Source organism: Perca fluviatilis, chromosome 19 (assembly GCF_010015445.1).
Source record: "Perca fluviatilis chromosome 19, GENO_Pfluv_1.0, whole genome shotgun sequence".
Taxonomy (NCBI): Eukaryota; Metazoa; Chordata; class Actinopteri; order Perciformes; family Percidae; genus Perca; species Perca fluviatilis.
In genome coordinates this window covers 36,705,206-36,725,213 of record NC_053130.1, presented here as the reverse complement: position 1 = coordinate 36,725,213, position 20,008 = coordinate 36,705,206, and the positions used below count along the sequence as shown (strand labels likewise).

At 40.4% G+C, this 20,008-nt stretch overlaps 1 protein-coding gene across 1 annotated transcript in view; it reads right to left on the bottom strand.

Moving 5' to 3' along the window:
- Positions 1-6,668: 6,668 nt before the first annotated feature.
- ltbp1 (latent transforming growth factor beta binding protein 1) overlaps positions 6,669-20,008 on the bottom strand; it is a 229,538-nt gene continuing 216,198 nt past the window's right edge. The window contains exons 21-29 of the mRNA XM_039783518.1: positions 19,682-19,819; positions 18,118-18,279; positions 17,340-17,429; positions 15,324-15,452; positions 15,099-15,239; positions 13,806-13,982; positions 12,946-13,089; positions 9,415-9,564; positions 6,669-9,319 (exon numbers count right to left, since the gene is read on the bottom strand). Coding sequence (XP_039639452.1) covers positions 9,132-9,319; positions 9,415-9,564; positions 12,946-13,089; positions 13,806-13,982; positions 15,099-15,239; positions 15,324-15,452; positions 17,340-17,429; positions 18,118-18,279; positions 19,682-19,819 — 1,319 coding nt within the window. The 3' untranslated portion in view covers positions 6,669-9,131. The remainder of the gene's footprint in view (positions 9,320-9,414; positions 9,565-12,945; positions 13,090-13,805; positions 13,983-15,098; positions 15,240-15,323; positions 15,453-17,339; positions 17,430-18,117; positions 18,280-19,681; positions 19,820-20,008) is intronic.

The following is a 20,008-nucleotide window of genomic DNA, read 5'->3' as shown; positions in this document are numbered from 1 at the left end:
TATTTCAACAAACAGTGGCGTATTCCTTTAAAGCCTCCCCAAGAATTAGTTCATGGGGGGACAACTGCCAAGTAAGGCCCACGTCAATTTCTGACAATTCATAGCAGTTTTTGGTGTTGCCTGCAAATTGTCGTGTACAGTCGTAAACTTTAAGTTCCACGACAATCTACTGACGAAAATCCCACTTTTCATGCAGTTTCTGGACTTTAAGAAGGCTTTTGTCACCATTATACGACACTATTATCAAAATTATCTTATTTTAATTTCTCAGCTGAGGCCATGAAATGGATGGAGTCCTACTTAACTAACAGGAAACAAAGCGTACATATTGGTAATTCTTACTCTTCATACCTCGACTTTAATATTGGTGTACCCCAGGGGTCAGTACTGGGCTCTATCTTGTTTAGCCTGTACATTAACAACTTATCTTCAGTTTGTCCATCTGTTAATATACAAATGTATGTGTAAAAATGGGCTTGGGGGCATGGATGAAATTGTAAATTGTGTACAGGGCCGACAACGCCACCTAGGTTTTTGCTTGAGGCCTAGGACCTCTTAAAATTACAACAATTCCAAATAAAGGTAAAAGATTAAAACAGGTCCTTTGTACCGGGGGAGAGCAGTAAAACAAGTGTATTTAAAACAATAAATAAAAACCAGTTGAGGAATAACACATTTAAAAAGAATAAAATAACCCAATTAATATTCCTCCTTAAAAGAATTTAAAAACTAAAACACAACCAACTAAAATCAAGCTAACAATGGTCCAACAGAACAGGAGTGAGAGATTAAAATGTCCTCAGGTCTGGCAACCAGCTTCTTTGCCGTTTGACTCCTCTCCTGGGGCATAGCCTGTAAAGAGAACTCTAGGCCAGTCAAACGTCCTTTAAAAGTGCCACCACTTCATACAATTCACACACCAAACACCGGTCTTAGAAAGAGACTTACGCGGAAGGGAGAAGTTTGACCTTCTCCCACTGTTGCCGCTAGCAATCGGTGTTTGAGTTTTCTCTGTCTCTCCGTCCGCTCCTCTCTGTCTGCTCCTCTGTCTGTTCCGTTCCGTCTGTGGTGCTCTCATTCTCTCCATGTCCTCCTTCATGTTCTCCTGTTGGTCTTTTGTACGTCTTCGCTCTCAGTGTCCTATATCACGTGCTTCTTCATCGCATTTCTCTCTCATGTGCTTCTTCACTCTCAGTGTCCTCCATCTTCTCCTCTCTGTTGCCTTTCTGCCCTTTTTATCTAAAAACTAGTCAAGCCCATCTCTGGCTCCCAGGTGCGAGTCATTAAGTACTAATTACTAAAATGTTCACTGGCGGAAGTAAAACCAACATTACAAACACACACCACACGTTTCAAAATAAAAGCATGCACTATAAAAAAAGCAAATAGTAAAACCACAGCAAATCCAAATAAAAGCATGCTTAAAGGGAAACTTCACCGATTTAGCATTAAGCTTTGTATCAGTAGAAACCTGGTAGTATTTTTGAATGACCGTGCTTCCCTCCCTCATGTCCCCCTGAGAGGGGAGATCTCTGTATTGTGGGTCTGGAAAAAAGCCTCAGATGATGCAAAATGACGATTTTTGCGTCATCTGAGGCTTTATTGCCCAGAGACAAAAGACTACAGCCAATATTAGGAGCCACTTCCGCATAGCCCATAGGGGGTTGGACTGTCGGCTTTTTCCGGAGATTGCCGAGGAAAAAACGAGTGTCAGCCATCTTGAATCCTCGCTTAGCTTCTCAGCAGGAGCAGAAACTGTTCATCCCGACAAAAATTTTAGAACAACAATTATGTGCATTCAAACTACCGCACACGTGTACCACTGGGATACATTGGTACACATCGGAGAATATGCAGGACACTTTATTACAGACGCAATACTCCACACACTACGTGAGCTTTGCCTGCATGGAGACCAGCGGTGGTGCTGGTCTAATGTAGAATGCGGTCGGTTATTTCTTGATAACAGACCGCTGCTAAGGATAACACACCGTTGCCATGCATAGCAGAGCGTTGCCATGGACACAGTTCTGTTCACTCTGGAGCTATCAATCAATCCGCTGAAAGAAGTCCGGATAATGTATCAGCTGTGGCAAAAAAGTATATGTTTTAAATGTGTAACACCACTTGAGCCACGGTGAAACGTTTTTTCGTGTATATGGTTGAAATGACAATAAAACACACTTGTTGAGTTGATCGCCTCACTGTCTGTCTGTAAAGGGTAGGCGTGTCTTGGGAGTAGACGCTAAAGCAGTGAAGCAAGTGCATTCTGGGATTTGGTGTCTTTCATCCACATGAGCCAAAAACACATTTTCTGGCTTTTCTCGGCCTAGAAGCCACCAATTTCTAAAATGGTGAAATATTCCTTTAAATAAAATCTACTTCCGCCCCGTGACATATGCAGATGATACAGTTTCTTTATTTGCATACCAAAAACAAACAGCAGGCTGCAACTAAACTCACTGAAGTACATGTTTCTGACTGGCTAAAAAGGTCATATCTACATCTTAACATTAACAAAACAGTCTGTATTTTCTTCTCTAAGAAATCCACAAGTACACAGCAGGCTGATGTTTTTATTGAAGGAGAAAAACACTTTGGCAAAAGCTAAAAGCCACTGACAATGAAAGATTGAAGCTGGTTGCTGCTCTTCCTGCTCTTCCTGGTTATGTTGCTTTCTCTTTTGGTTTGTTTATGTGGTTTAGTTTATCTTTATGCTTTGCATGCACCTTTCCGTCACGCACACACACATCATCACACATGCACACATACTCTACTGACTGTACTGACAACCCCACTCTACACCTTAATAATCCTTTAATTTGGTCTTATGTTAAACTTTAACATGGTGTTTTTCCTCTTTGCCTACCCTAAGAGCAGGGTCATAACAGTTCCCTAAAATATAAAACAGGGCTTTTGCTTGTCAGAGCACATAGGCACAAGACTGGATGTATCAGCAGGGCTCTCAAGTGTCACGCATTGAGCGTGACAGTCACTCATTTCGGTCTTTTGTCACGCACTCCCGCCACACATTGTATTTCTCACGCGGAGAAACTATTTAAAATAAATTGAATATGCCGCAGCACCCAAAATTTCTCTGGCCGCGCCGCTCTCACTATGGAACCGGCAGGAATCAAGCGCGTCTCCCCTAGAGTTCTTAGTCGAGCCTGCCACTTATCAGCCAATCAAAAAAAAGAAAGGGGCTACACACTAGCCAATCAGAAAATAGCACCATTGTATCTGGGTAAGATTTAATGCAACAGCCAATGAAAAAAAAAGCATAGAGCAGTGTACAGCCACTTCCCTAAACATTCGCTTATTCAGAGACCAGAGACCCAAACAGGGCTCGGTGTCTGTCAGACGGTCTGAGATCTACCGTCTCAGCAGAGCAATCACGTTAATGCACAGCAGATTATTTTCTGAAATATATTGACTATTATAACTTTATTTTTCTCAAAATATCACGACTCCTCCAAAACTCAGATAAAACAGATATATTTTGAATGTGCACAACGTTTTGAACATGAGCAGAAATCTTGCTCAAACAATTCTGTTTATCAATTCATTAAAATGAATTAATGTATCATTGACGTGAATAATTGTCATATGCACATTTAAGGAGGTTAAATCCTCAACAAAAGATGCAAAAGAAAAGGGAAGAGTAAATGATGCTAGGCTACATGTGTGCTGACTCAGATTTAATAAGGAAAGCTGATCTACAGGAGAATAAATAGATGAAAGCAATACAGAATGCCTGAGAGCATTACTTCCATATATTCCATTATGTTTTTATATTTGGATAATAATCTATGTTTACCATTACATAAAGATTTCCAGCATGAATTGATTCAGAAAAAGGTATAAATAGGTGCATAAAAATTCACCAGAATGCAGGAAATGAAGAGTTTAATGCTCAAAATTTTCTGGGGGAGGACCCCCATACCCCCCCTTATCATAAGTCACCATGCCATGCAGAAATTGAATAAATACTTTGTATTTGGTTGAATTGTCAGTGCCATGTGTCAAATCTTTTCTTTTGTAAATCTGAGCAATTAATAATAACAAAAACACTAATAATAATAATAATATTATTAATGAAACACCCCTACTCCTGCGACTTGTCCAACCCGCCACCAATCTATGATCTTTTTTTTTTGTGGGGGGGGGGGGGGGGGGGTGTCACTCTTGCCTGTCTTCAAAACTTGAGAGCCCTGTATCAGGTAACGTTACCAAATTTTATAGGTTGAATTTCTATTATGCTAATTTAGCTAACTTTAGCTATATCAACAATAACAGTCTGTAGTTTGGAAATACTAGGATTGCCACTGTTTCTTATAAATTAACACGTGATTAGCACAGTCAGCTGATGACAATCAGTTGTAATGGTGGGGTGTGTGTGTGTGTGTGTGTGTGTGTGTGTGCTGGAGCTTGTTGTGCAGTGTGTTAGAGCTTTTCACATCTTAAAAGTACAGCCCATAACATTCTGACTCTGTCACATTGAAGACCCAGTGCCAGACCCCACGGTTCTCTGGTGGAAAAAGTACTGCCAATGCATCATGTTTAACCCTCATGCCCTCTTCGGTCATTTTTGTACATTTTTCTCAAGTTTTTTTTTTTCATTTCGTGATCATTTTTGCTGTGTTACTTCTTATGGCATGACATTTTGTAGGAATCCTTCTTTTCAGTCAAATTTTTTAAATCCAGTGTTTTTTACTCTTACATGTCTTTTATACTTAAATGATTCATTTTGTACCCTCTGGACACCTTCGAGGCAAAAATGTCCACGCACACAAAAACTGTTATTAAATCATCATATATCAATATTTTTTTCTGCTTTTTTTTCATGAATCACTTAAACAACTTCTTACCTAATCAAAACCACCAAACATTCAATCATTTTCAGGATTTTAACCCTTTAAATGCCAGTTTATGTATTTGAAGTATGTCATTTTTTATAAAAAAAAAAAACAAAAAATTATTTTTTTCCCATATAATGAATAATATGTAGATGAGGCTTTGGTGGTGATTAGAGGCTTGGATATGTCAAAGATAAGCAACAAAACTGATTTGATTGCATTAGTATTTTTTATGTAATTCCAGATACTCCCTCTGGACACCTTCGAGGCAAAAATGGCCCCATTGACTTCCATTATAACCACATGTTTTGATCTCACTGCCTTTACAGTATAAAACCATGCATTCTGTAATGTCAGCATTTCATTTGGAAGAAAACTAGTCATATTTAACATTTTTACAGTATTTCACCAGATTCAACCATTTTGCCCTTGTAGGCCGATGCATGAAATTATAGTTATATTATGGAGCTCTGTGTGTGTGTGTGTGTGTGTGTGTGTGTGTGTGTGTGTGTGTGTGCGCGCGCACGCGCGTGCGTGTGTGTGTGTATGTGTGTGTGTGTGTATATGTGTGTGTGTATGTGTCTCTGTGTGTGTGTGTGTGTGTGTGTATATGTATATTTGTGTGTGTCTGTGGGTGTGTGGGTGGGTGGGTGTGTGTGTGTGGGTTGTGTGTGTGTGTGTGTGTGTGTGTGTGTGTGTGTGTGTATGTATGCGTGTGTGTGTGTGTGTGTGTGTGTGTGCATGCATGTATGTATGCATGTCTGCGTGTGAGAGAGAGTTTGTGTAAATCTGTAAACAAACAATGATAATTTTAGTGGTGAAAAAAGCGCACCTTACTTTAGACAGTTATATTATGGAGCCGTGTGTGTGTGTGTGTGTGTGTGTGTGTGTGTGTGTGTGTGTGTGTGTGTGTGTGTGTGTGTGTGTGTGCATGCATGCGTGTCTGTGTGTGTGAGAGAGTTTGTGTAAATCTGGGTGAAAAAAGGGCTTCTTTTGAAGGAGGCATTTCATGTGTCTTTGAAGACGTGCTTGAATAAAAACATTGTTTCCTGCATTTGTTGTAAACAAAACCAACTATTAGTGTGTTTATGCACCTGGCTCTAGAGAAGGAGAAAGACCTGGAGCAAAGAGAAGGAGCCTTTATCTTCCAGCCAACTGCAGGACTGATTTATTTTATGGAAAATAATTAATGTTTTGTTGGGTTTTTCATAAATAATTGTTACTTCAAAGATTTAAAACTGGCATTTAAAGGGTTAAAATCCAGAAAATTATTAAATTTTTGGTAGTTTTGAGCAATTTACAAGTTGTTTAAGTGATTTATGAAAAAAAGCAGAAATATTGATATATGATGATTTAATATCAGTTTTTTGGACATGTACATTTTTGCCTCGAAGGTGTCCAAAGGGGAGTATCTGGAACTATGTAAAAAATACTAATGCAATCAAATTAATTTTGTTGCTTATCTTTGACATATCCAAGCCTCTAATCACCACCAAAGCCCCATCTAGATATTATTCATTATATGGAAAAAAAATCATTTTTTGTGTTTTTTGTAATAAAAAATGAAATACTTCAAATACATAAACTGGCATTTAAAGGGTTAAAATCCTGAAAATGATTGAATGTTTGGTAGTTTTGATTAGGTTAGAAGTTGTTTAAGTGATTTATGAAAAAAAAGCAGAAAAAAATATTGATATATGATGATTTAATAACAGTTTTTGTGTGCGTGGACATTTTTGCCTCGAAGGTGTCGAGAGTAAGTTTTTTTAAGGAGGGCATGAGGGTTAAACAGTAAAAAGTGACCAGCCAATGCACAGATATCACAATTTGTGGTTTATTACCAATGGGTTTAATGTACACTGTAATATGAATTCATAGAAAAAGTTATTTATTCATGTACAAATTACAAATACATTAGTTGTTTTCTCCACTCGGTTTAAATGTACAATGTAAAGTTTCTTCTCTCCCATCGCTGTCCCATAGCAGCTTTACAACTTTGCAAGACTTTGCTGTAAAACACAGATAAGTGAAGTATGAAAAATAAAACACATTTCAGTCTTCTCAACATATGTGTCTAAAGAAGGAAGAAGGGAAGGAATACCAGGAAACAAAAAGTCTCTTGGTAAGACACATGAATCCTGGAATTGTCCTATGTCCCAGAAAATAAGTAATTTTATGACCGCATTTTACCATTCTTACAACACAAAGACAAAATCCCACAAAAGTGTGGATAATACATGATTAGGTGATGCTTTAGTGTTGAAACAAGCTTTTCTTTATGGCAGACAGAGGGATGGCAACGGAGGAAGAGAGGGAGCAGACAGTTGGCCTCTTCACAGAATTAAATATCCACAATCAGTTAGACTGGGTAGAAAATAACAATTGGATCCCCCAGCACAAGTCCATAGGGTTTGTCGATACGTTAAATGAGCAAAACGACCTCTTATAACACACATACAACGCCACTTCAAAACAAATAAGGAACAGACTTGGAAAAGCAACAGACAAAACACATTTTATACAATTCTGCTTCTATCCCACACATAGGCCGCACATAGTAGATTAAGTTGAATCTTCATCTCAAGTAAATTACTGTTTGTTTCATGTAGAGTTAGATTTCTGATACAGTGCAGAATATATGGGCTTTGATTAAGTACTGTGTGTGTGTGTGTGTGTGTGTGTGTGTGTGCTTGTTGTATTTCCATACTTTACGGACCAAGTGTTTACTAAGTGATTTTAAATAGTGATGAAGCCCTTGAAGACACACTAGTGAACACGAGTTCAATTAAGCATTTACCATTGTTTTAATGCTAACAATTAAAATTATAATTTGAAATGCATACACCATAATTAAACATTACTATAAATTACTCATCAGGGATTTCATCAAATGTTGAGCTATGTTAAAAAAAACACTGATTATTATTTATTCTGACAATACATCATACATGTAGGGAATTGATGGTTGATGTTAGTTATAGGGGGGGGGGGTCCACCCTAGCAGTGGGGCTAATGTCAGCTGGTGATGACTCCGGACATGTCTCAGCTGGTGGATAGATGTCGATGCACGCTGCAACATTCATGGTCCCCAGATTTGTGATTTTTATTAAACAACTTTTTGATGGATTGCAGCAATATTTGTTTTAGACATCTGTGTTTTCCAGAGGATGAATTGTAATAAATGTGATGCTTTGATTTTTCATCCAGTGCCATAATCAGGTCAAAATGATATACTTTGGTTTATGACTTAATACCTCCAGAACTAATGGCAGTCAGCTGGTATTAAATGTATTGTGCTAATTAGCAAATGCTAGCATGCAAACACTATAAACTAAGATAGTCAACATCCCAATTATTATACCTGCATGTGGTTGTAGTCTCATTGGCTATGTCCAAAATCACTCCCTATTTACTGCCTGGCTCATTACATGTACCCCCGAGTGTCTGAATGTTATACATAATGCCTTAAAACTTCCTGTTGGAATGAAAAAAGCTGTCCATGGCATGTACCTAACGTTTTGCTAAACATGGCTGTATTAAGAGATCTGCCATTCAGCCTTGTTGCATATATTTGACATGGCATTTTACATCTTACTCCTAGAAAGAACACAACTAAGCATATCCCAAAATGACAAACTATTCCTTTAACCAAAGAAACCAGAGCATGTTGCAATGTTGACAGTGAAGTCTGTGAGAATTCATTAAAAAGATACTGTTATGCTTTCTACAAAATTAGGCTTTCAAATTGGGAGTACTTTATAATATTACAAATGTTTTATTTTTAAAATGTCCACATTGGAAAACTACTAAAATGAACCCAAAGTAACACAATGATTGTAGATAATAGATTGTAGATAGAACAGAGGGGGAATGCATGAAGTGAGTAAAAATACATGACACTGGTAAATGGCAGATGTGGATTTGTATTAGTTTTTAAATGATTCAAATCAGAACAGGGCTTAGTTTCATTCAAAGGCAAGGTTTAAGGCGTATGTTCTTTTGGTTTGATTTAGATGTTGGACAAAAATGATAAAAAGATATTTAACTGGTATACTCCCTGATTGTGTTATTTGACCCCCACATCTCTACCTTTCCTCCAGGTGTCTTCTGACTAAGAGGTGTTTTTGGATTGGGAGTGCTGCTCGACACTTAAACCAAACCAGGGAGCTTTAAGGTTAGTGTTGAGGATTTTGCAGTGGCTGAATGTCAGTGGACGTCCTCACAAGTATAGTGATACAAGCTTGTGCGTGTGGTTATAGTGTCTCTTGTCGCCCCCTAGTGTCCGTCCATGCTCCCTGTGTGTGTTGCTGTTTGGTGTGTTGCTGGGGCCACACAGTAGTTGGGTTTGTCAGATGCAGCGAAGCCTGGCAGACACACACACTGATAGGAGCCCACTGTGTTGATGCACTTAGCATTTTTACACAACGACATCCGGTTGTTTAGCTCTGAACACTCGTTCACATCTGTGGACAGAGGATGGACAGAAATGACATCAAACATGACAGACATTTTAAAGTTAGTGTTTCTGTGTTTTAAATGTGTGTAACTGCCCTCTTACCAATGCAGGCCATGCGGGACAGGTCCAGGGTGTATCCATCAAAGCAGTCGCAGGTGTAACCCTCCTGAACCCGGACACACCGACCGTTCTCACAGCCATTCAGTATCCCACACTCATCTGCTCGCAAACCCTCAAAGGCCTTGAATGGAGCTGTAGCACAAAAGGACAGAACTACTCCAGAACATCACAATTTTTAAGTTCAGTATCAAAGTAATCCATTGGTAGTTGTCGGTACATCCATGGGTACATTGGAAACAGGAACTGCTTATGGCTAATTAGGGATTCTTTTAACTGTGGCATTATACTTTCTGTTTTCACCCCCCCCCCCCTCATGGAAAATGTAGTTCTTAGAACATGATTATCCTTAAACAAAATTGAGACAAAGAATAATATTATTAATATTAAGAGTAGGGAGGAAGATCAGAAAAACAAGGTTCATGTAATATATGGCTTTATCCTAAGGAATAGTAGAACTGATGTACCACTGGCCTCAGCTGGAAGTCCTCAGTTTCTTATGTTTTTACCATACATAAATCCAAGCATGCCCCAAAAACTGCTTTCAATTTTTGAGCACACTAATGTATTATATGAGCCGCTCTCAATCTCGTATTTGTCCACTGTGAGACATCAGAAGCAAAGGTTTTCTTTCCAGCTGAGGATTCAGCCACTGCGGGATTTGGATATCTGTTTAAAGGAGTTCATTCTAACATGTTGTTAGTTTTATTGTCACAAGATGGCAGCAAAGCGCTGTGAAATGAGAACATACGTTAGTGTTTGTCCTTAGAGAAGCTGAACCTGCATATTTATAATACCCAATTACACATTTGTCTTCATTTCCAGCAGTTTGTAGAACTCATAACTGTCAAACCAACTGTAGATGCCCAGTATAATACACACTCAGATGCCCATTCATTAGATGTGCACCTGTGCTGTATGGCATGTTCAGGGTTTTTTTAGAGAGCTGTTGATTCACGTGTATAACCATTTTGGAGGCTGCAGTTTGTGCTGCTGTGTTACTGAGAAGTAAGTGGAATATTCTGTCCACACCATTTATATCAATGAAGGTAGATGAACCCCAGACCACACATCCTGGCACCCCTGGATTTGTATTTTTGTATTTATTATAAGGATCCCCATTAGCTGACGCCTAGACGACCAGCTAGTCTTCCTGGGGTCCAAAACAACATTTAATCAGACAATATTAAAACATTTCATAACATATACTGAAAAGAAAAGAAATTAAACAACAAAAAAATATATGTAACAATATGTGCTTACAAAACTAAATAACAGAAGAAAAATTACAATTAAAATTAAACATGTTTTAAACAGCAATTCTTAGTAATAAATACATGTTCAACAACAGGGCCCCTTTACTAGGTTATAAGTGAGATATAAAGGGTGACAGTCAGCTTCATTGAGGCCCACCATGTAGCAGCAGCTTCTCTTTATGGTCAAAAGTGGTTGCCACACTTTGAAACATGTATTTGTGCACCCACGCAGTGTAGGCTTAATCTTTTCAAATTAACTGAAATGGAGAACATCTCTGATCCACGTCTGCAAGGATGGGGGGGCAAGCTGACTTCCAACAAAGTAGTATTAGCCGTCAAGCTAGTAGTGTCAAGAAAGCCACAAGGTCTGCTTCACTTTCAGGCAGGGCCACTGGGCTTGGCTTGTAATACTGCTGGAGAAACGGCGCCTGAAGAGCAGCTGATGATGTTTGAAAGATATTGGACCAATAGTTGTGAATAGACGGGCAGGCCCAAAACATATGAATAAGAGAAGCAGGAGCTTGTTGACACCTGCCCTGACAAGCTGAGTTTTTGTGGTTATGCGTATGTGTTGTAATGTTGTAGCTTATCTAATGTCATCAACCTGCTAGCGACTGCAGATGAAAATTAGCCTGCATGGCTAAATCTGACACATTTACATGTTGGACTTTGTGCTCATGTTGATTAATGTGCGTTGTCCCTTTTAAATAAAGAAATGTAAAAAAAAATAAAAATAAAAATATAAATTTTATTTGGGATACCAAATTTAGCTGATAACTTTTAGAGGGAAGCAAAGACGCTTTCAATGTTAAAATCATTAAATGACTTCATGACAAATTGTTTTATTTTTAGACAAATTAAATGGTCACAATGGCTGTTAATCACACTATTTCATAATGAAAGCGTTGATAGTTTGAGTTTACAGTTTTTCTTGATTGCTTTGATGCAGCAGTCAACTCAAACTCCACATTTTTCAAAACAGTTAACACACAGGCCGGAAAAGTGGCACTGCTGGTCATAATGACACATTTAGTTTGCAAAAGGCTCTAACCATGCCAAAACATTTAAAATATGCAACAAAAGCAAATTTTGCCTTCAAACAACACAACTTGCAAACAAGTGTATGAGCTCTTCCAATCAAACATTACACAGTGGACAACAAAATACAGCACTCGAATCAGTGCACCATTGCTTGTCATTGTAGCCTATTACTGTACGTAGCTTTCATGCCAGTGCCATTTGTTGTCAAATTTGCCATCTTGCAAAGATTTGGATCCAAAATCAGAAATGCTTTGATGCAAATTTTATTGATTCCATTGATTCTTATTTTCAAACTGTGGCTGAAAACTGAAATACTGTAAATATTACACAAAATACACAAATAAAATCTATTAGAGTATAAGAAATTAAGAAAATTAAATCTATTACAGTAAAGTATAAACATTTATTATTGTAGAGCATAAGAAATAGCCACTATTGATACTCCGTCTCTTCTGTCTTGACGATGGGGCCACATGGCCTAACCCTGCACACTGATTGCTAATTGAAGATTTGTGTGAAGGAGTGTCAAACAGGTGCTTCAGTGATTTCATACTGATGTAGGTAGTTTCTAATAGTTAGGAACAGATGCTTTCTGTTTGGTTACCATAGCTAAAACAACGGAGTTTGGACTGCTTGAATGACATCCGTGTTAACTGTTCTGCAAAAGGGTGGGGGGAAATGTGTCAATCCAATGAGAAAGGGTTAACACATTTGCAAGAGGTGTCTTCTGCTCTGCTGAGACAGTGATGATGAAAACCGAGTGGATCCCAGTTTCTTTAAGCAGGTCAAAGCAATCAAGAAAAACTGTAATAAAGCATTGATATCAGCCACATGCGCTCTAATAATTGTTCCACCATATTCTCCATTGTTCGTTATGGTAGTAACTGGTTATACCTCAGACAAGGGGGGGTTGTTCAGACTAATCTCTGTTCTCCTGAGGTCACTTTAAAATGATCTAGATAAAAGAAGAAACAAAATAAAAACCTTTTGGTTGAGCTGGTCACAACCAGTGACACAGAGTCACAAGTAGACATGCCTTCATTAAGGTTGGACTGCTACCTGAATAAACTCTATATGTATACTTCACAATTCTTTACCTTGGCCCCATTACTAGCAAGAACTTTGTAAAGACCTGATTAAGGCCTAGTGGCATTAAAACCCTGTGTTTCAGTGCTATTCCTCTGTTACTATAAATGATTCATAATAGACAAATACTCACGCTCCTCGTCGTAAAAAGGCAGGACAGGATCAGGTAATGGTGAATAGTCTGGGCTCACTTCATATTCATGGACAGGGCCGGCAACAAGGGCGTCATGACCGTATGCCCGCCGCCCGCCAAGGTTACACATGGACGCATAATCCTCTGAGAAAGACACAGAAAGAAAAGATAAGAAACGTCAGGAGCTGCCAGGTTCTGCCTTAATGAATAGGTGTGAGAACCCAGAGATGACCAGTCCGCTCATTAATCAGTGGTTCCACAGACTGGAAATTAGGACTGGGCGATATGGAGAAAATCAAAAATCACGATATTTAAATAAAGATGGGCATAAATATATAATATACATAAGATAAATATTGGTTCCTCATGGAGGGAATTTTTAGAGAAGCAGCAATATCAATGCACAGGAATAGATCTGATGCATACTGCTTATTTTCAACAGTCACAGTTACCATTAGGGCTGTATCCGTTAGTTTGTAGCTTTAACGTAACTCATAACATTGACATTGAAATTCGAAATTACTTTTGACTGCTGGTTTAATGGTGAATGAAAGGGAAACTTTGGCGATTTTTAACCAAATTTGTCAACTGACAGCTGACAACTGGTCACAGCTGCTTGCCCTACTGACCATACGCTGCAACCTTTTCATGTCTAGGCTGCATGTTTCCAAAAACACAGATCAGACGAAAGGACAGTTCACGTTGGAATCTCAATATTGCCCACATTTAAAAAATAAAGTGAACAGCCAAACAAAACCCTGATGTGAGCGAGAAGTCAGAATGGAGCACTAAGGCTTGCAGTGTGACGTACATTCCAAACATGAGAGCAGTGTGTGTGTGTTGTTGTGTGCAGTGTGTACCAGTGTTCCTGAAGGGGCACAGGGCACAGTCCATGCCCCAGGCCTCGCCGTGCAGACAGCAGCACTCTGTGTACGTGGTCTTCCTGTCGGAACCCAGTGGCCGCATGCACGTCATGCTCTGTGTCACCGTCTGCCAGCAGATCCCTTGGTAGTCCGTCTGCTCCGCCTCATGTTGCTCTGTAATCACACGTGTGTGTACACACGCACACACACACACCCATACACATGCACACGCGCGCGCACACACACACACACACACACACACACATTTCTTTATTACTCTCTTTTTCTCTTTCGCTTTCTCTCTCTCCATTTTAATTCAATTCAATTCAAAGGGTCTTCATTAGCATTAAAGTTTCAAAATACAATTTGTCCAAATGTTCAGACAGTACTCATGTAAATCTCTCTCCATCCTCCCAACCAGTCGAGTCAGAAGGTCGCCCACCAAGAGTCAGGGTCTGTCTGAAGTTTCTGCCTGCCTGTGAAAAGGAAGGTTTTCCTCACCACTGTCATACCAAATGCTTGCTCTTGGGGGGAATTGTTGTGTCTCTGTAAATTATAGTGTGTGGTCTAGACCTACTCTACTCTACTACACAACTCCTGTTAGGATCTGAAACTATAAATAAAACTGAAACTGAAATTGAAATCATTCTTTCTAAACTTCACTCAGTATTTTGATGTCAGGAATATGATTTACTTTATTGACAATAGCTCAGGAAAATGTCCAGCCCGAGGAACTGAGCTTTCTTTCTGTTTTACTGGCAATGGTTTTAGACAACGGAATATTCCAGAGCCAACTGTGAGGAAACGCTATCTTACTTCTGAGCTTTTAAATGACACTGCTGCACTCTTTTTACCTGTCTCTAGTGATTGTATTGTAGATAGTTTTAACAGCCAACTCAGATCAACACTTGATGCAGTGGCACCACTAATCTAACACCACCCTGGAGAAACCAAAAACAGCCTTTTATCATTTGAAGAACATTGGCAGAGTGCGTCCATTTCTCTCGCCAACATGTGTGCGTGTGTGTGCAAAACGTTATAGCTGTGTTTGGGTACGAGAGCATCATGAGGCTTGCTGGATTCATACTCTGCAAACATTGCCGTACATAGAGCACTGCCAGAGAACATATCAGGGCTAACTATTTCATTTAACATGATTTGTAAATAATTTGTTTTTTGAAAAGAAATGGCTTAAATATCGTAAAGACTTGACAATACTTAAAGTTTCAAATTCAAGAATTTCCTGGAGGGACATTTTTACAATGCATGCGAGATGAATTCCTTTCTTACCAGCTGCCTCAGGAATAAAGACACAGCGGTTACTGCTGGGCTCCAGCACCATGGGATGGGTACAAAAACACATGTACGAGCCATCTGTGTTCAGACACTGTCCACCAGCACACAGAGACTCATCCACACACTCATCCATGTCTACAGGACAGGAAGCAAAGCACACATTTAATACACACACACAAACACACACACACACACACACACACACACACACACACACACCTGTGCACTGCAGATTGGCAGCGTCGTAGTCCTGTCCAGTCTTACAGTAACACTCGTAGCTGCCCACAGTGTCTAGACAGAAGCCTCCTTTACACACCTCCTGGCCAAACAGAGTACACTCATCTGCATCTGCAAACAGCCAGAGAGAAGAACAGAGTGTCAGAGGAGCCCTCTGTTAGATAACAACATGAGAACAGGGTGAGGCAGGACACATCAGGATGTTCTCGGGTCTTTCCCAAAGCTTCTGACCAGGCAATGATGTGTCAGAAATTTACTAATGATATTTAAATCATTAGATGTCCATCCATCTTCGTCCGCTTATCCGGGGTAGGGTCGCAGGGGCAACAGCTCCAGCAGGGGACCCCAAACTTCCCTTTCCCGAGCCACATTAACCAGCTCCGACTGGTGGATCCCGAGGTGTTCCCAGGCCAGGTTGGATCCCTCCACCTAGTCCTGGGTTTCCCCGAGGCTTCCTCCCAGCTGGACATGCCTGGAACACCTCCCTAGGGAGGCGCCCAGGGGGCATCCTTACCAGATGCCCAAACCACCTCAACTGGCTCCTTTCGGCGCAAAAGAGTAAATTTTATTGATAGTATCAAATCATAACAAGAGTTATCTCAAGACACTTTATAGATAGAGTAGGTCTAGACCACACGCTATAATTTACAAAGCCCCAACAATTCTAATAATTCAAGCAGAGCAAGCAGTGTGAAAAACTCCCTATTAGGAAGAAACGTGGGACAGACCCAGGCTCTTGGTAGGTGGTGTCTGACGGTGCCGGTTGGGGATATGATGAACAGTGGCGATAATAGTCACATTAATAATGGAACAGTGACTTCAAATGGTAGTTGTAGTAGTTCATGTCATATCAGGGCGCTGCAAGGCGTTACAGGATGTAGCGTGGCACAGCAGAGCATGGATGGACGTAGCAGGAAGCAGCAGGGTTCAGCAGGACGCAGCATGACATTGCAGGGCACCGCAGAGCTTAGCAGGGAGTGCAGCAGGACCACAGCGACAGCTGCAACCAAGATCTTGGTGCCAACATTCTCCAAGGAAATACGCTGGGTGGAAAAAACATAAGGACTCCGGGGAGTAAACTCTTCAGAGCTAGGTTAGTAACAAGCATTTCTGGGATGGGATGCACACAAATAGAAAGGGAGAGGAGAGAGAAGCTCAGTGTGTCAAAGGAAGGAAGTCCCCCAGCAGTCTAGAACTATAACAGCGTAACTAAGAGAGACAGGCAGTTTAAGCCGATCCAGTGAGTGCTGAAGGTCACAGGCCGATGATGCCATCAGAACCACATCATCTGCAAAGAGCAGCCCACCGAACTGCAACCCCTCCCCACCTCGACTACGTCTCGATATCCTGTCCATAAATATTACAAACAGGATTGGTGACAAAGCGCAGCCCTGGCGGAGGCCAACCCTCACCTGAAACGAGTCCGGCTTACTACCGAGAACCTGGACAGAGCTCTCGCTTTGGTCATACAGATATTGGATGGCCCTGAGAAGGGACCCATTCACCCCATACTCCCACAGCACCTCCCACAGTATCTCCCGGGGCACCCGGTCATACACCTTTTCCAGATCCACAAAACACATGTAGACCGGATGGGCATACTCCCAGGCTCCCTCCAGGATCCTTGCGAGAGTGAAGAGCTGGTCTAAATCATTAGATGTGGTTGAGTTAATCCCACTGACTGCATATCAATCAACCCAATACACTGCTCTCTTTTTAGAATTTCAACTTGACAACGGCCAAGTATATCCAGCTGCAGCTGCAGTGAAGGAAGTTGAACTTGTATGGTTAGTGGGCTGGTCGGGTTACAGAAGAGGCTGATGCCCAAACCCTGATGTCATTTCTCATTTATCTTTTGCAGCAGAAGAAAATGGCATAGAAAGCTCAGGAGATGACTCACAGCACATGTAATAGGTCAAGGTACAACTATGTGAGGGAGAACTATGAAACCCTATGGATGGTGTTGAGTTGTGTAATGTAGGAGGAGCTCAGTCTTACCCTTGTAGCTGTCAGCTGTGGCCACTCCGTATAGGAAGTCTCCATTGGGAATAAATCCTCTTCCAGACGGACACATCTGATCAAACTGGTCTGAATGGGGCCGACATGGAGCGTTGGAGGTTAAGAGTCCATTGAGCAATGAGGTATGAGAATTTGCATACCTACAGTACATATACTGTAGGAACACTTTATTAGGTACACTTCACTGTAAAGGCCAACAGAGCGCTTCAGTTCCTGCTCACTTATTAAAATGGGTAAGACACTGATTTATTTCATGGTGTGTCATATTAGCTGCTTCCTGACATTTTGTTACTGGAACGCAAGTTTACCTAGAATAACAAAAACTGAATGATGTCCAGTCAGCAATAATGTTTCACTTAGAGTAGTGTGCAGGTCTCTAAGAACCAGCTGAAGCCAATAAAGGGAACTCTGACTGAGGCTGGACCATAATGCATTGCATAATAGTCTAGTCTTGGCAACATGAAGGCTTTAAGAGCCTGGGCTGAGTGTGACTGCTAGCAGTATGCACAGTGACAGTGAATCAGTCAGAATCAGATTTAGTGAATTTACATACAGTACAAAAGCAAAGGGCTATGGTGCTGTTAAAAGCTGCACACTTCTTTAAATGAACTCAACACAGGAGCTCCTGCTCTCTAGCTTCATCATACAACTATAGTATACTAAGGTGTTGAAATTATGCTTTTAAAATCCTGTGGCATACTGTGTAACTGAAACATAGCCAAAGTTGTGTCTTTGTGTGGTACTGTCAGGTCCTCACCTGTGCCATTGACAGGACAGGGGTACACCTCACAGTTGTCCCCCCAGCCGGCTCCCAGAGTGCAGCAGCACTCCTGCAGGGTGACATGGCTGGTCAGCACACTCTCACACAGGTTTTTGTCGTTCAGACGGTAGTAGCACTCCTTATGCTCCACTGATGACACTGAAAGATGAATAAAGGAATTACAATGGTTGAGCTGAGTGGTCACTCATACCTGACCTCCTGTTCATAGTGTTGAAGGCACCGGTAAAGAGCCCATTCATTTCTGCTTCAAAGCCAGATAAAGTGAAAGGTTCTCTATGTTGGCTTTATGCTAATTGTAAATGTAAATCGAACCAAGGATCTAACCACCAACCTTTCAATCGGTCCGCTCCACCACCTGAGCCACAGCCTCCTCCACTGCTTACCTGTAAGTGGTGGTCTAAACTACATCCTATATTGTCTTACTTTGTTCTGCCAAAAACAGATTCTTTTGTTTGCATAAAGCATCATACCTCCACAGTCGTGTCTTGATTTGATTATGGAGTAATGTATACTTTTGCGAGTGCAGTTTAACATGCATGTGTCTGGTTGAAGCACATTTATTGTTGTTTATATCAGATCATTTTCTGGTCTTCTTTAGCAATAACAAGAAAATGAATTTAATTTGTCCTTATAGAAGCAAATATGGACTTCAGTTGTAAATCTTTCCCAGAGGAGACTCGGTGAGGACACTAAAGGACCATTGGCCATTGGTAGCACCAACCCCTTTAAGGGCAGATGCCTCACAGTCTAGGGTGTGCCTGCAAAGTCATACATGGCACTGTGAACTCTGGAAACACTGACAAGGACTTTTCAATGCAAAACGAAATGTTTATAATTGATGTGTTATGTTTATTTAACATATATAAAATGTAGGACGTTTGTTTTAAAGTTCTAATTTTGATGCAAGGACCACACTTTATTGGAGATTAACACCGACGTCGCTCTGAACCCTGACTCCCTGAGTGCTCTCCACAAGCTCATACATCTCACCAAGATATCCTTCATTATATGTTCACTGCTGTATTTATTGCATTTATTTATGCATCATGGCATTCATTCATTCAATAAATTAAATAAAAGATTAAATGATTCATTGGTTAGGTATAAGTTGTGTTTGTAGTCAATAGTTTAATAAACCTTTCATTTATAAATAACTTGATTATGTGCATTACGGTCACTGTAGAAACCTGCAGAGTTGAGACTGAATTAATTGGATATCAATGTTCCCTTTTTGAAGCATGGTGCCCCGGGCTGGATTTAACACCAGTTACATTTAGTTATTTAATATAAAACTGATTTGTGATAGCTGAAGTTGAGTGGCGTTACTCTCCTTCCTCCTCTCAAACAACTCACGTGTTTGTGATGCAGAATCTTGACGTATTAATGATCATTATATATTGTGGTATCATTTAATGCATTATGCTTCACTATCTACTGTTTGAAGATTGTGTACCTCACTTTACTGACTTGTATGGAGAAACAGCAGTGTAATGAAGCAGTTATTCAGCCTGCTGTCCTCAGGAAGCTGCAGATGGGTTACCTGTGGGAACGGCCTCACACTTGGCGATCATGACGTTATAGTCCTGGCCGCTGGGACATACGCAGAGGAAGGAACCATCAGCGTTCACACACTGGGCCTCTCCACACACACTGCTCAGCAGCTCACACTCGTTCACATCTGCAGAGCATGACCAGAAGAAGAAACTAACAATCAAGGCCTACTAGGATTGTGCTTTATCAAGTGTGTACAAAAGGTGGGCAAGTTCAGCAGCTGTTGCAAACAGGATATATATATATATATATATATATATATATATAGACATAAGAGGCTTTATTGTCATTGCACTACTGTCGTACTGTAGTATCA